Raw genomic sequence first — 17048 nt, 5'->3', positions numbered from 1 at the left:
AGGGGAAACCAACATGGGGAATGATTCATGCTTAAATTAATATGCTTTCATGGTTTATTTGCTTGCTTGTTTTGATCTCAACTCATGCACATGTTATGTTTGATGAAATGTGAGCCTATGAATCCTTGCATTTTTTACCCATCACCTATCTTTTCAATGAGACTTGTAAGACATAAACCAACTCGAGTCTCATTAGACCATGCATGTTGTTGAGTAGGGAAGACTAAGTCGACTTGTAGGTGTTGTACAATCTAATCGATTCGGCTCCAAGACCCAAACTTTCCTAGGATTTTAAGATATAACCCAACTCAATCCATCACAATAATAATTGCTTGCTTATAATTTGAGGACATGTTTGTATGATCAATTCCCATGATTCCCCTATGACCCCATGACACCCTAGTGCTTTTTATCAATTGTTTACAACCCTTTTAATTCATCTTACTTATTTACTTTCTTTGCTATTTAGTTTAGTGACCTTCTACATCAACCCAAATTGTGACACCCCTAAGACACCACTAGTTTCAATAGAAATCTCATCTCAATTCCCGTCCCTTGGGATCCGACCTTTACTTGCCTCTTTACTAATTGTAGAGTTGTTTGTGAAGCTATAAATTGTGTTTTGATTCGGACGTGACCCAACGACAACACCTATTCAATTGTGAACACGAAACGGACCGATCAGCAACCCAGAGGCTCTAGAGAAAGATTGGAAGGCCCTTAGCAACCCAATAATGGAGGTTCTATCCCGTCTACAAAACAATAGTAAATCATCAGCAAAAGCTAAATGATTGAGCTTGATTCTACCACAAAGAGGATGGTACTTAAACTTAGTATACTCTTGAATTTTGCCAAGAATCCTGCTCAAATACTCCATGCATATAACAAAAATGAGTGGAGAGAGGGGATCCCCTTGCCTTAGTCCCCTCTTCCCATGAAAAAACCCAAAAGTTTCCCCATTAAGTGCCAAAGTATAGGAGGGACTAGTCACACACTCAAGGATCAACTTAGTAAATATAGGGGGAAAATTTAAAGAGCTCAGCATATTACTCACAAAGCTCCATTCAATGGAGTCATAGGCCTTTTGGAGATCTATTTTCATAATTACTCTGGGAGACACATCACTCCTGTTATACAATTTCACCAGGTCTTGACATATAAGTATGTTCTCTACAATATCTCTTCCCTTAACAAAAGCACTCTGAGAAGGGCTAATTATGTCAGGCAAAATCATGCTCAGTCTGTTGCATAGCACCTTACTAATACATTTGTAGATAGAATTGCAACATGCTATGGGTCTGAATTAGGTCACATCTTGAGGAAGCTCAACCTTAGGTATCAAGGTAATAAGTGTAGCATTGACTTGTTTGAGTAGCTTACCCGAGGTAAAGAAATCCTTCACAGCCTTAATGACACTCTCCCCAGTAATTTCCCAAGTGTCCTTATAGAATTGGCTATTAAATCCATCAGGGCCAGGAGCTTTGTTACCACCAATGTCAAACATAGCCTTTCTGATCTCATCATTAGAAACCTCAGCATTTAATATTTCATGATGAGCAGCATTCAAGATAGGGCCAACAGCAATGACTGATTCACACACAGCATCCACAGAATTACTACTTCCTAACAAGCCATTATAGTACTCAATGAAGGCTTGCTGAATATCAGAACTTGCAGTGCACAGATTCCCACCATGATCTTTAATTTAAATAACTTTATTCTGAGCCCTTCTATGTTTCAATTGGGAATGAAAATAGTGAGTATTATCATCCCCCATAGCAGTCCAGTCCACTTTAGCCTTCTGTTCCAGAAACATATACCAGGCAGCTTGCAATTGCAAGAGTTCATCAGCTAGTATTTTAGCAGCACCCACCATACCAGAATCCATGGGATTAGATATAAGATCTTCCTGAATTTTGTGGAGAGCCAGTTTAGCAACTTTCACCTTGTTTTCAATATCCTCCAGAGCACCTTTGTTCAGCTTCTTAAGACCATGCTTCAAATGTTTCAACTTACAAACATGTTGGAACATCTGAGTCCCTCTAAACTCTTTATGCCAACCCTCACTAACCACCTGTTTAAAATTGGGATCCAACCTCCACATATTGAAATACTTAAAATGAGGTTTTCTAGTGATTGGCTTGCCAAAGGGATAGACTACACATGGACAATGATCAAAATATCCCTCAGGCATAAAATAAGCATAGGCCTAAGGGAACATATTCATCCAAAAATCATTAATTAAGCACTTATCAATTCTACTATACACCAAAGTCTCCAGGTCATGTTTATTGTTCCACGTGTAAAATGAACCAATTGTCTTGATATCAAATAATTCACAGCAATGCAAACAGTCTTGGAAAGGCTTAATGTCAGCAAGAGTAACCTCAGCTCCCCCCAGTCTTTCATTAGGAAAAAGGAGATTGTTAAAGTCTCCACCAACCATCTAAGGCCCCTGACTCATACTCTTATATCTCTGCAAACTTTGCCATAAATCAACCCTCTCAGCGGGTTTATTGTAACCATAAACTAGAGTGAACCTGAACACAAGCTGATTCCCTCTGATAGTAATCTGAGCATGAATGGTCTGTGAAGTGATATCCAGGATATCCACATCCAGTTCAAGCATTTGTTATTCAAGCATTTGGTTATTATTTGTTTTTTTCCATACAAGTTCATCTCTTTAAGGTATTCCTATTTATAGTTTACATTTCTATTTAGTTTATACTTAGTTTATAATTAAGCACTCCATTTAGATTACTTTAGTTTTATTCTTCTTGCATGCTAAATCATTTAGTTCATATAAAACATATAATCATGTTTATCATTCCTCTTAATATAATATACAATTTACACTTTAATATGAGTAGCAAAATCTCTTAGTCTAAGGGCTAGGGGAGCCATGCATAAATCAAATATATAACATGATAAAATAGGTTAATAATAATATTGTTCATATTGCTTCTATTACATGTTTGCACCATAATGTTTAATCTTTCTTTAAGGCCTTATTCATAGATTAAGTGTGTTCATTCATTCTAAAAGTCGAGATGCATGGAATCAAATTAGACAAAGCATGTGTAGTAGGACGACCTAGTCATGGACGAGAGTTTCTCTAGGACTCGGTCTATGATTGATACTAATGCCGTAAGGTGGGTATCTTTAAGCCTAAGCAATTGACAATGTTATTAGTACCGAATTTATCATAATCATATGTTTACATTTTCATGTGTAACCCGAACCCCTTAGACTCCCTTTTATTATATAATTTACATTACAACCTTTGTTAATCATTAAACAACCAAACCAAACTAAAAACGAAATCGTCCTTGATAAAAATCTCTTCATAGCATTTCACAATGTAATTCCCGTTTCCTTGAGGTTTGACCCCTATTACTACATTTATTTGTGTTTAGGGAATTTATCTTTGCATAGGTACACGACTAGCCTATAAAATTTTGGCGCCGTTGCCGGGGAAACGGTTTTATTGCGTTTTGAATTGTCGATTTTTATCTTGTTTTCCTTTGTCTTGGGGAACACTTGTTCCTTGAGACCGTTACTTATCATTTATCTAAAAATTATTGTCTTATGCCAGGTCCTCTCGTCGTGGAGAATTGCTTTCACCGGATTCCGATCCCGAGAAAATCTTTAGGAGAAGACGACGTTTTTGGAAGGAAGTGAAAGAGGCCTCTTCTCCCGTACAAGCCGAAAGTGCTAGAAAGTCTTACTTAGACGATCTAGAAGCCCTTGAAGAGGGGGGGGGGGGGTTTCAAGTTCATCATCTCCACCACCACCACCATCTACTACCAAAAAGATGGTGAAACTTTTCGATCACTCAAAACCCACCACGGCCATGCTTCCGGCCGGTATCACAACCACTCAAATCACCGCGCCAGACTTCGAGATCAAACCGGCTTTCATTAGCCTTGTGAAGAGGAAGCAATTTGGGGGAAGTCCTTTGGAGGATCCCAATTTGCATGTGCAAAATTTTTATGACTATTGCTCCATGATCCGACAAACGGGCGTTACTCAAGCCCAAATAAGGGAAATACTTTTCTCTTTCTCTTTGAAGGACAAGGCCAAACTTTGGATCAATAGCCTTGGCCGCACCGCCATGGGAATCGCCAATTGGGAGACTTTGGCTCTAGCCTTCTATCAAAAGTTTTTTCCACCGGAGAAAACTCAAACTTTGAGGAGCCAAATCACCGGATTCCGTCAACAAGCTCTTGAGAGGTTATATGAGGCTTGGGAGAGGTACAAAGAGCTTCAAAGACAATGCCCACATCATGGGTTAGATGATTGGTTTCTAGCGATAACATTCTACAATGGATGTTGTTCCGAGTCCCGAAGGATTCTTGATTCCGCCAACAATGGGCGGTTTGATCAAATTGACACCGACCTTGCTCATGCCACGATCGAATCTATGGTGCTCCATGATGCACAATATGTCAATTCCCGTGTTGTGCCATCTAAAGGCAAAGAAGAATCCTCCAACAACTCCGTTTTGCTAGCTCAAATTGCCTTGCTTCAACAACAATTGGCGGAAAGAGATGCTAAAGATTCCATTCAACAACTCAATGTCGTGTCTTCAACAAGCCAAATCGTTGTTTGTGATGGTTGCGGAGCTGCGGGTCATTATGCCGCTCATTGCCGAGCTCCTATTGAAGAGGTAAATGCTTTCCAAGCTTTTAGACAAAGTTCATATCCACCGGGTACATTTTCAAACACTTATAATCCAAATTCAATATTTCATCCGAACTTGTCTTACACTAGCAACAATGTGCTTAACCCTCAACACCCACCACAACAAAATGCCTATGTCCCTCAACAACAAAAGTATATCTCTCCAACGGGTTATCAAAATCAACAAAGGCCCCCACAAAAAAATTACCAACAAAATCCACCACAAAATGCCCAACAAAATAATCAAGGAGTTGGTAAGCTCGAGGGCATGATAGTCCAAATGCAAAGGGAATTATTGGCTCAAATTCAAAAGAATGATCAAGCCCATAGTGCCGCGGTCAAGATGTTGGAACAACAAGTGGCTCAACTAGCCGCTTCTAACTCTCAAAGGAAGAACGGTTAACTACCTCCCCAAGGTGAGCAACCACACGAGACCGTCAATTCTATCTCATTGAGAAGTGGTACAAGCTATGATGGACCATCCATGACTTTGGATGATGAGATGGTTGTTAAAAAGGCCAAGCTTGGGGGAAATGATAAAAAGAAGGCTAGTGAAGAGCCTCTTGTTAAGGATCGTGTGCCATTTCCTCATCGATTATTGATGCTTAAGAGGAAGAGCAAGCTTGATACCAAGATTGTTGAGTCCCCTATGCCCAAAGAAAGCAACGAGATGGTTGTTGAAGAAGTCTCTCCTAATGCTAAGGAGAGTGATGCCGTTTCAAAGAAGGTGAGTGTTCTCAATGAGAAAGAGAAAGTGAAAGATGTGGAGGATGCTCATCCCAAGAAAGTTGTTCAAGTACCATTTCCTCATCGCCTAGCGAAGCACAAGGAAGAAGGTAAGTTCGGTAAGTTTTTAGAAGTTTGTAAGAATTTACAAGTCACCGTCCCATTTTTAGAATTGCTTACCCAAGTCCCCTCCTACGCAAAGTTTATGAAGGAAATCCTCTCTAAGAAGCGATCCTTCAATGAGGTTGAGACCATTGCTTTCACCGAAGAGTATAGTGCACTCTTACAAAATAAGTCTCCCCCGAAACTTAAGGACCCCGGTAGCTATTCTATTCCTTGCACTATAGGCACATATATCATTGATAAGGCCCTTTGCGACCAAGGTGCTAGTGTAAGTGTCATGCCCTATTCCCTTTGTGAGAAACTTAACATGGGTGCTCTAAAATGCACAAGTACAACATTGCAAATGGCAGACCGTTCTTTAAAGCGACCTTTAGGTGTCTTAGAAGATGTACCCGTCAAAGTTGGCAAGTTTTTCATACCCGTTGACTTCCTCATACTTGATATGGCCGAGGACTCACAAACCCCAATTATATTGGGTAGGCCATTTTTACGCACCGCGGGTGCACTAATTGATGTGAAAAATGGGAGGTTGACGCTGGAAATGGATGATGACAGGGTTTCCTTTAGCAAAAACAACACCATTAGAAGCCCAATGTTACAAGAGTCTTGTTATTTATTTAGCACCATGGACTCTTCTTATGCTCTACTACGCTTGGATCCTCACTAACGGATCCGTTGGAGGACGATATGGATGTTGTTTGCTTTGTAGGTGACGATGCTAAGGGCGCTATTGCTAAGAGTGGAAAGAAGAAGAAAGGGAAATTTTATTTGAAAAATTTCAAATGGTTGAGGAATGCAAAGATAGCTATGAAATGGAGCTTGATTGGTGGCAAGCTCAATGACAAAACTTGAATCAAATAGCTTCTTACACCGTGCGGGACGTTAAACCAGCGCTTCTTGGGAGGGAACCCAAGCTTTTTATTTGCTTTTATTTATTTTTGTTTTTATTTTCTGCAATTTATTGTTTTTCGTAGATTAGTAATAAAATACTCGACTTGACGATGTTTCTTTTGTGTTTTACAGGTGAAAATGAAGAAAGGAGAATCTGGCACGTTTCCCCATGCAAGAACCCCGTTCGGGGACGTGGTTTTTGAGAAACGAGAAGGAAATTAAATCAACGCAGAAACGAGTCAAAACCCGAAGGAGTAGCCAGCCCCGATCAGGGTTGCCAGCCCCGATAGGGGTCGTGGTTCCGTGAATTGTTGGCTTTTGTTTCTTATGCGGGTATAGAGTAAAACATTCTATCATTTTTATAGAAACCCGACGGGACCTCCATTCTCTTTCTCTACCAATTTTCTTCGCTATTCTTCAACTTAATCACAAGGAAACATCTACATCCCCCGAATTCATGTTAGCTTGGGGGAAGGCTATCAAGTCGAGTACGTTTTTAATTGCTTTGCATTTTAGTTTAGATCTTGCAACCCATTAAACATAACCTCTAGTCCTTCTTGTTTTGTGCTTTGAGCCATTTTTATGGTTTGATTGGGTAATTTGAATTGTTGGCACATTAAGGACAATGTGATGTTTAGCTTGGGGGGAGATTGCATTTGCATATAGTGTAGTTTCCATGTAGTGTAGAAAATTTAAAAATTTTTGAGAGAAATTTTTGCTTTGTGCTTGCTTGTAGCCTACTTTCCTCTTTGCTTATCCTAATAATGGCTTGTTGCTAATGATTTATTCTTTAATGATGGGATATTAGCTACATGAGGATGTCTTGACATAGTAGGAGGGAGATGGAGAATGAACCAAATAGGCTTGATCTTGACTTGTGGCAAGCTACAAAATGGTGAGGTAGAGCCTCTTTTGACCGATGTATCCATATCCGGTCTCTCTTAGGTGAGTGTAGGTGTCTCTCTATAATGTGTGTTTCATCAAAACACACAAGTATGGTTCTAATGTCATCTCTTGGTAAGCATGCATTCATTTGTTATAGCATTTTGGAGCCATTCACATGATATTTTAGCCTTTTTGACCTCTTCACAAAATTTATCCCTAGCTACATCATTGAAATTGTCTACCCTTGTTGAGCTAGTAGCTTAGTTGGATAATATTTGGGTGCTTATTGGGATATGGTTTATTGTTGAAGTCATGTGAGCTTGGTCTTAATGCTCAAGAAAAAAACAAAGAAAAAAAGAAAAAAAATGGAAAAAGTTGAAATGATGAAAATGAGAATGAAAAAAAATGAAAAAATGAAGAACGAAAAAGAAAAGAAAAAGCATGAAAAAAAAAGAAGTATGCATGAAGAAAGAAAAAGAGAAGAAGAAAAGATGTGAGAAATTCTCAAGCATTATTCATATTATTTTGGAGAATTTTCTTATGGTTTGAATTGCAAAATTGGGTTAGAATTGGGATTGAGTACCTTTATATTTTGGTAGTTGCTAGCTTGACTTAGCTCCACATTACCATAACTCTTATGTTCCCCTTTCTTACCTATGTTTATTTGCCTTTTTCCTACCCATTTGGCTTCTTTATCATGCTTACATTTGATTGTTTTGGCTTACTAGTTTTGATTGATTACCATATTAGATTGCGGGCACATTGTTATAAGTCGAGGATAGTTAAGTGATCATTCACATAATATTCCTTTCACATAAAAAAGAGTTTGAGTGCACCGTGAGAGTCCATAAGTCGAAAGATCATGCAAGAGCTTAAAGGTTCATTTCAAGTTTTTCATGCTACGCCGTCGTGTAAATCTCATCCATGTTCTTGCATTATTCCATTGCCCATGTTGTTTCGGGTTTTAAAATCATTATGCTTAGCTTGTTTGGGATATTGCATTTGATGGGATTTGGTTTCTTGCTTGGGGACAAGCAAGCGTTTAGCTTGGGGGAGTTTGATATGTTCATTTTATATATACATCTATCCCTCATTTTAGCTCGGTTTCTATTGTTTATCATACTTTAATTAGTATATTGTGAGCTAATCTTGTGTTCTAGGTGTATTGTTTGCATTTGTTACCTTTTGTAGGAATCTAAGCATTTAGAGGCTTTTTCCTATCACATTAGCATACACCAAGTTCACTAAGCTAAGTGGAAACAAGATGGACCAAGCATGACAATGAAAGGTATTTCCAAGCCCAAGCAAGTGCGGGTGACAAATGCAAAATGATCCTACAAAGAACCCAATAAGAAGTTCAAAAATTATGTGGAAAATATCAAAGCTTAGGATGCTCATTTGGATGCTCTTAGAAGGATTTATGAAGCATTAACCGGGTGCATTAAGGATCATTTATCGCAAACATTGGATTCCTTCAAGCATTAAACAAGAATTTAAGCCAAAGTACCCGGATAACCACGACCCCGATCGGGGCCGCATGCTCCTTGATTATTTACGTTTCTTCCTCCTCTCCTATAAATAGGAGAGGCATTCCAAGGCTTAGGGATCCAATTTTTACGTCTCACTTTACTTTACAATAGCCTTAAGCATTATATTTCTCTCATTAGTTTTCTCATTTTAGTTTATAAATTGTTAAGCTTTCCTTAGTTTAATCTTTAAACACTTTGTTCTACAAGTTATTGTTCAAGCATTTGTTATTCAAGCATTTGGTTATTATTGGTTTTTTTTTCCATACAAATTCATCTCTTTAAGGTATTCCTATTTATAGTTTACATTTCTATTTAGTTTATACTTAGTTTATAATTAAGCACTCCATTTAGATTACTTTAGTTTTATTCCTCTTGCATGCTAAATCATTTAGTTCATATAAAACATATAATCATGGTTATCATTCCTCTTAATATAATATACAATTTACACTTTAATATGAGTAGCAAAATCTCTTAGTCTAAGGGCTAGGGGAGCCATGCATAAATCAAATATATAACATGATAAAATAGGTTAATAATAATATTGTTCATATTATTATAGATTGGGGATTAGAAGAACTGCTACTTGGAACATTGCTTCTGTTGCAAAGTTAGTAGACTGGTTGTACTGTAAAGCTGATAGGCTTTGGATTAGATGGGTAAATCAGGTCCATATCAAGGGAATGAATTGGCATGACTATCTTCCTCCTGCTGATGTGGCTTGGTCTTGGAAAAATGTCTGCAAAGTTAAAGAATTGGTCAAGAATGCTTATGTAGAGGATCAATGGATGCCTGACAGTCAAGGATTCACTATCAGGAACTGCTATGAATGGCTAAGACATAGAGCTGCTCCTCAGAATTGGGCCCCTGCTGTATGGAACACATGGAATGTCCCTAAACACTTCTTCATCACTTGGTTATCCATGAACAATGGTCTTAAGACTCGAGCTAAACTTGCATCTTTTGGTTATTGTCAGGAGCAACTCTATTGTATTTGTGAGGATTCAGATGAAACTCAAGCACAGTCAAAGAGTCTTACAGGAAGTTAAAAAGTGGTGTGGCTTTCGTATTGATGTTACTATGGCAGGTTTGGCATTAATTGGCAATAGCATAAAAGGTTTGAAGCATTTGGTACACTGTCAGCTCTGGGCTTCCTGTCACTATCATGTCTGGTTGGAAAGGAATAGTGTAAGGGTGAATGCAGTGGCCACTCCTCCCATCAAACTGGCTGAAAGAATAATCGCAGAAGCTAAGACAAGAATTCTGAGTAAGGTAGGCAAGTCCAAATGTGTTGAGGATAGTACTTGGTTGAGAAAATGGGGTTACTTGGTAACTTGAAATGTAATTTAGCTTTATCATTTTTGTTCCTTGGAACATAACCCTTGTATATCTTTTTTGATTCATAATATATTTCTTACATTTCACCAAAAAATAAATAAATAATATTGTTCATATTGCTTCTATTACATGTTTGCACCATAATGTTTAATCTTTGTTTAAGGCCTTATTCATAGATTAAGTGTGTTCATTCATTCTAAAAGTCGAGAGGCATGGAATCGAATTAGACAAAGCATGTGTAGTAGGACGACCTACTCATGGACGAGAGTTTCTCTAGGACCCGGTCTATGGTTGATACTAATGTCGTAAGGTGGGTATCTTTAAGCCTAAGCAATTGACAATGTTATTAGTACCGAATTTATCATAATCATATGTTTACCTTTTCATGTGTAACCCGAACCCCTTAGACTCCCTTTTATTATATAATTTACATTACAACCTTTGTTAATCATTAAACAACCAAACCAAACTAAAAACGAAATCGACCTTGATAAAAATCTCTCCATAGCATTTCACAACGTAATTCCCGTTTCCTTGTGGTTCGACCCCTATTACTACATTTATTTGTATTTAGGGAATTTATCTTTGCATAAGTACACGACTAGCCTATCAGATACCTCTCACAAGAAGGAGAGTTTGGTTGAGTCCTCCCTAAACCACCATTTGTAAATATTCTAACCCCCTAACTAGCATTTCATTTCCTTTATTTCATCTTTGTCATTTTTTTGGATTTGTATTTTTATGCTTTGATACAAGATTTTTGCCATGAGAGCAAGTGAGGGAGGTATTTTAAAGTGTTTTGATGTGTAGTGTTTGATCAAGTGTGGGGATGACAAATGCCTAGGCTAACCAAGCCTTTGTAGTGCAACCCACAACATTTAATAAGGAAAGGAAGAAGGAATGACACGGGAAAAGGTATCCCCACGAGGAGACCTAAGCTCGTCGGAGCTGAGCACAATCCGAGTGTCCCCAGACATAAACTACGTGTCCTGGCCTTAGGACGTGGGTCCTGGGAAGCTTTAATTTATGGGAGACGTCCTGTAAGAAAATCTGCGCAAGCCGAGCTCAGGACGCTCGTCTTGAAATCAATCCGCGGGTCCTGGGATGTTCCACACTTATGAAATTTTGCTGAACAAAAATCTGCATGTCCCAGACTCAATCCGAGCGTCTCAGCAGAAATCCGCTCGAGCTGAAACAAATCCGCGCGTCCCAGCACTGCTTTGTTAATTCAGGATGTCCTGTAAGACGATCCGCGCGTCCCGACTATGATCCAAGCATCCCAGGCCTGATACTCAAACAAAACACGGGACACCCTTCTTCCCAATTCATTTCCATCTTTCAAAAACACAAACACATACATTTTTCCCTCACTACAACCCTCAATCCCCTCATTCAAAAACATCAATTTCTCAACAAAATTCACCACAATCCAAACAACACTTGCTCAAAACAAGATTAAATCACTCCTTCATCAATAAAAGACCATCTAAATATCAATTTCCTCACAAATTGAATCAATTTTCTAGGGTTTAGGCAAAATTTCAAAAATCCTAAATTGATTAAGGAATTGATTGAAGTTTGAAGAAGGAAAGAACATTCAAGCAACATCTTGGTTTGTTGATACCAATTTAGGAAGGAGAACACAATGGCAAGAACCAAAGGCGGAACCAAGGCATCCAAAACTCAAAATTTTTCAAAGAGGCAACAAGCCCTTCTTGCATCTAAGGCTTTTGTAGTAACCCAACCAAGGGAGGAAGTCCAAGTAACCATCAATCCTATTGAGGAAGCTACCACATCTACTCCGGTTGTAGAACAATTGTCAATTTTTTTGGAGGTAACTTTCTTAACCGATAAGAATAGGATTGCATTTTTATCCCTTGCCAAAAAGACTATTGTAGCTATCAAGTTTATTTGTCAAGACACTTTGGAAAAATTGGGTGCACTTGAGCGAACTAGAGCATTTTTCGAGTCCATGGGGTTGATAAACCTCTTTGAAATGGATGAATTGACTTACCCCTCATTGACCATGGAGTTCATAAGCTCCTTGAGGGTATATAAGATAGAGACTTGAAATTATGTTGAATTCCGTCTTGAGAACAAGAGTAGAAGCATGACTAAGGGTGAGTTTGGTAAAGTGTTTGGTCTTATGCGATATGATCATTTTGAGAAAAAGCCTTTGAAGTATGATGCCGCACTCCTTTGGAAAGCTATAACCGGTCGAAAATTTGATTCCTTCCGGGAGTGCCATGCTTTATATGTTCACCATCCGGGCATAAGAGTGGCACAAATTTGTGGCAAATACCTTGATTGCTAGGAAAGGCACCAACCACTTCACCAAACTTGATTTTGTCTACCTTGAGTCCTTCATGAATATCAATGGGAAGTTCACCAAAAAGTACAACATTCTTCAACTATTGCTTGATCGATGGCTTGAGATTGATAATAGGAAAGATGGAGCGGCCTTCATTGTAAACGGGGGCTTGGTAACGAGGTTAGCGAAACATTTTAACCCGGAGTTCAACAAGGATAACACCTACAAACCGGTTAAGGGGAGCAACCTTCTTGATTTGAGCATTATGATCAACAAGTTCATTGGGTCAAGAATGACAATCTTGACCATAAATATGAGTGGCCTATCAAAGAAGCCAAGTCCATTGTCTTGCCCACCAAGATTTGCCGTATCTCCGTCCGTAGACCAAACTACCTATTACCCGTCTCCAAAGAAACGGAGTTGATAGTAAAGCAACATAGGGATCCAATTGCCAAGCCCTCCTCCTCTACCATTGTGACTCCACCCTATCCTTTTGCCTACCAAGAATTCAGACCAAGTGGCTCTAATGTCATGGTAAACAATGATTATTTGACCCAATTAATACAACAAATGCATAAAGAAGCGCATGATGACCGGGTGAATGCTTACCGTGCCCAATATCCACCCCTACTACATCTAGCTAGGCAAGGACTCTTTGATCCTTCATGTCCTTTGCCTAGTTGGGCGAATAAGGAGGTATTCTTCCCTAGTGCTTCTCAAGATGCCAAAAAGGATAGTCGGGTGGCTAATGGAAAGGAGGTTGTTGTTTTTGAAGGCGGGGAAGGTATTGGTTCATGCCAAGAAGAAGAAGAGCAAGTTTCAAGTTCCAATGATGAAGATGAAAATGGTAAATCCTCCGAGTCAATGGAGGTGGATGATGAAGAAGATAATGAAGAAATTGATGATGAAAGTGATGATGATGATGGCGGCGATAAGGCCGGTTATGATGATGTTGCAATGAGCGACAATTGAGGGTTGACAAGGCTTATTGGAGGATACCACAAGTACGGGGTTGATTACTTGACTTCAACCTATTCCATTGTGAGTTTCCTACACCTCCTTTAGCTTTGTCTCTATAGCATATCTTTAATCTTTATCTTGATTATTTGTTTTGAGTCCTAGCACCATTTAAAGGACTCCCACCTCGGTTCCATTGAGGTGTCTCATATTATTTTCCCATTTGTAAAATCCAAAATGACAATTAGAATTCATGTATTGCACTCTTACCTTGTCCATGAACTTTCCCTCTTTTTACACTAGAAATAGTGTCCTGTTTGGTTTGGGGAAGTTCACTCACAAGGGATGCGAGTTAATTCAAATTAGTTCTCCGAACAATCAAAAGCATGCATCATATAGAATAGATTAGATTGCATTCACTTGTTTTATATGTTATATAATTTGCATATTAGTTTAGAAATCATGCATATTCATATAGATTGTATAGCATAATTTCCTATCGTATTGGCCATTGAGGACAATGCCCATACTAGTGTGGGGATGGGAAATTCTAACTTAACCTTGCATTCAAAAATGATAAAAATTGAAAAATTCTTGAAAAATTCATAAAAATTGAAAAATTTCTCAAAAATACAAAAACATGTTTATTCCTTTGTAGTATAGAGTTGTATATATTATATATATTTGTATTTGTTTGTCACTCTTATCACATTGGATCGACTATGCCGCATCCGAGGCATGAGGAATATGAAGACCGCATGGTATGATCTTTCCAAATCTCCTTTTTCTTCTCTATGTTAATGACTATGTGGCTTTATTTTGGTTAATGCGGTACAAACCAATGTGTTGTTAGGAGTTGCATTTAGTTTATATGGCATACTATTTGATAGAAGCATTTGCATTAGAGTTGTATATATGTTAGTTGCATCATGGCATGTAGTTGCATTTTAGGAAAATTTTTGTGAAAACATCTATTTGGGAAGCTTGATAAGTGTATATAAGGCCCTTGTAGATACTTTTTCTTCCTGAGTCATTGCTCATTAGAATACCTCCAAAACACCCTAGGATGTGTCATGCTAGTATCCTTTGACCCATGGACTACGGCCTAGTCAAGAGTACCTTGTGGTGTGATAACTCCTTGGCTACCGTTTATTCCAAGGTGACCCTTGAAACCATGCAACCATCTTCCACTTCTATCATCATGTTTTGTCAACAAAAAGGGAATGGGCACAAAAATCTCAAATTGAGTTCAAGTACCAAAATGAAAATCAAGAAATTTGCACAAATTTGCATCAAAGAAAAGAGGAATACAAAAATAAGAACTCCTATGCTTCAAATAAAAGCACCCTCGTTACAAATTGGGGTGACTTTGAAAATGTTCAAAAAATGCAAAAATTGAAAATTTTGCCAAGTATCAAAATGCCAAACATCAAGGAAATGGCAAGAAATTGTTCTCAAAAATGTCAAATGCCACAAGAAATTGAGGGGAGGGGGGGGGGGGGGATAACAAAATCAAAAGCAAACTCCCATTATGTAACTCAAAATCATATTGATCCCTTTATCCATTGATTCCACTTTTATGCATGGTAGAGAGGGGACGATCCTTCTTCTTGTCTAGGCAAGAAGGGGAATTCCAGGATCCTACAGTGTTTCTAACATCGTAGGGAGTCTACTCTTGACAAAAGCATTTAGCAATTGAGGATAAAGGTACCCTAGCTTGACACAACTTGGAGGTGATTTGTTGGTATCCTCCTAAGCTTAGTAATTTGAAGAAACCATATCTATAATGGAGTGTGTACCCTTGGATTGCGTCCCCCTTAGATAATTTCCGCCACTTAGATGAGAAAAGTGGCTATTCTTTTGTAGATGCATCCATTACTTGCTTTTGTGTGCTTAATGATTGAATCTATCGCCATTTTGGCAAGCCCCACCTTGCCTTGCAAGAAGGCATCTTACCTCATGGGTGTCTTGTTGTGAGTTGAAGGGGCGGAGTGAGACCCGCTAATTGTCTCATATCGGCTATGTTAGTAGGTTAGTTTAAATAAAGGTCATAATTTTAGTCACCTCTTTACTCGGGACGAGCAAAGGTTCAGTTTGGGGATGTTTGATGTGACTCATATTTGAGCATATTTAGTCCCCGAATTAACCTCGTTCCCATGCTTTGTAGCATATATTAGGGTCATTTCTTATCTTTAGTTTCCCATTTTGCATATTCTTTGAGGTTTTGTGTCCTTGGTAGGAGAGGATTGCTAGCCTTGCATTTATGGAGCAAAATGGAGCTAAATGGATCGCATCTAATGACCAAGCATCGAAGAGGAGACCGACACTAGAAGCCTAAGTAAATAAATGAAGAGAAATGGGCAATGATGAAAGATCCGTGCATCCCCAAGACAATCCCCACAGATTGTTAGGAAGACAAAACAAGAGAAGAACTCTGTGCCAGAATCCGAGCGTCCTGAGCTCGGGACGAGCGTCCCAGAGCCAGGATCCGAGCGTCTCCAAGCCAGCCCGAGCGAATCTTCTTACATGACCAACCGTGCTTCAGGCAAGGACGCGCGGATTCCCCTAGGAGTTGCTGCATGTTCTGCGCATGTCCCTTGGGATTAGCAAAATTGTCAAGCTTCTCTTAGGGTCTTAATCGTCATTTATGCACTTAGTAACCCTAGTCTTTGTACTTAATTTTAGTATAAATACCCTATTGTACTACCTAGATTATCATCTTAGAACATCTAATATAATCTTATCATAATCATTCTCTTAATTTAGTCTTAATCAAAGTTGTAATACACATTTCAATATTAATTACATCTTAATCTTTCCTTATTCTCTCAATTGTTCTTAGTTTAGTTGGGTAATTAGAAGATTATTTGGGGTTTATTGGAGGATTGACAACCTTCCATCAATCATCAAGTTTACTTCTATTATTCTTTACTTTATTATTTGGATCATCTTAATAGGTATAATCTCTTTTTACCTTTGCTTAATTATTGTTAATCACATCATTTATTCATCATGTTTTGCTTTGTTAGTATGATTGACAACCTTATTAGCATGCTAAACTTGATCATGAGTGAGTAGTCCTTTAGCTAGGGTTAATGGAGAATTAGGGGAAATAATAATGGGAATTAATTTATGCTTAATCTAATATATTTTCATAATTAATTGCTTGCTTGTTGTGATTTCAACCTATGCACATGTTATGTTTGATGAAATGCTAGACTATGAAACCTTGCATTTTTTACCCATCTCTTATCTTTTCAATGAGGCTTGTAAGACATAAACCAACTCGAGCCTCATTAGACCATGCATTGAGTTGAATACGAAGAGACTAAGTCGACTTGTAGGTGTTGTAAAGTCTTGATCGACTCGGCTCCGGGACCCAAATCTTCCTAGGGATTGTAAGATATACACTAACTCGATCCCATCACAACAATAAGTGCTTTCTTCTAATTGAGAACATGTTTGTATGATATATTTTCATGAATCCCCTATGAACCCATGACACCCTAGTGCCTTTAATCAATTATTTACAAACCCCTTTGATTGCTTTACTTTGTTTTCATTAGTTTACATTCATCTTGTTGACCACACCTCATCTCAACCCA

The 17048-nt window shown here is 38.4% G+C and overlaps 1 protein-coding gene and 1 non-coding gene across 2 annotated transcripts; both read right to left on the bottom strand.

The window, feature by feature from the left end:
• Positions 1–1303: 1303 nt before the first annotated feature.
• On the bottom strand, positions 1304–2629 carry LOC141637455 (uncharacterized). Its single transcript, XM_074446931.1, has 3 exons — positions 2467–2629; positions 1715–2157; positions 1304–1657 (listed from the first exon to the last, which is right to left on the bottom strand). The coding sequence occupies exons 1-3, from the start codon at positions 2627–2629 to the stop codon at positions 1304–1306; spliced, it is 960 nt and encodes a 319-aa protein (XP_074303032.1).
• Positions 2630–4186: 1557 nt separating this feature from the next.
• On the bottom strand, positions 4187–4293 carry LOC141637474 (small nucleolar RNA R71). Its single transcript, XR_012541801.1, has one exon. It is a non-coding gene; the product is annotated as a small nucleolar RNA R71 (small nucleolar RNA).
• Between the last annotated feature and the right edge of the window lie 12755 nt (positions 4294–17048).

The sequence above is a fragment of the Silene latifolia genome, unplaced genomic scaffold (genome assembly GCF_048544455.1).
Source record: "Silene latifolia isolate original U9 population unplaced genomic scaffold, ASM4854445v1 scaffold_112, whole genome shotgun sequence".
Taxonomy (NCBI): domain Eukaryota; kingdom Viridiplantae; phylum Streptophyta; class Magnoliopsida; order Caryophyllales; family Caryophyllaceae; genus Silene; species Silene latifolia.
This window is presented reverse-complemented; position numbering and strand designations above follow the sequence as displayed.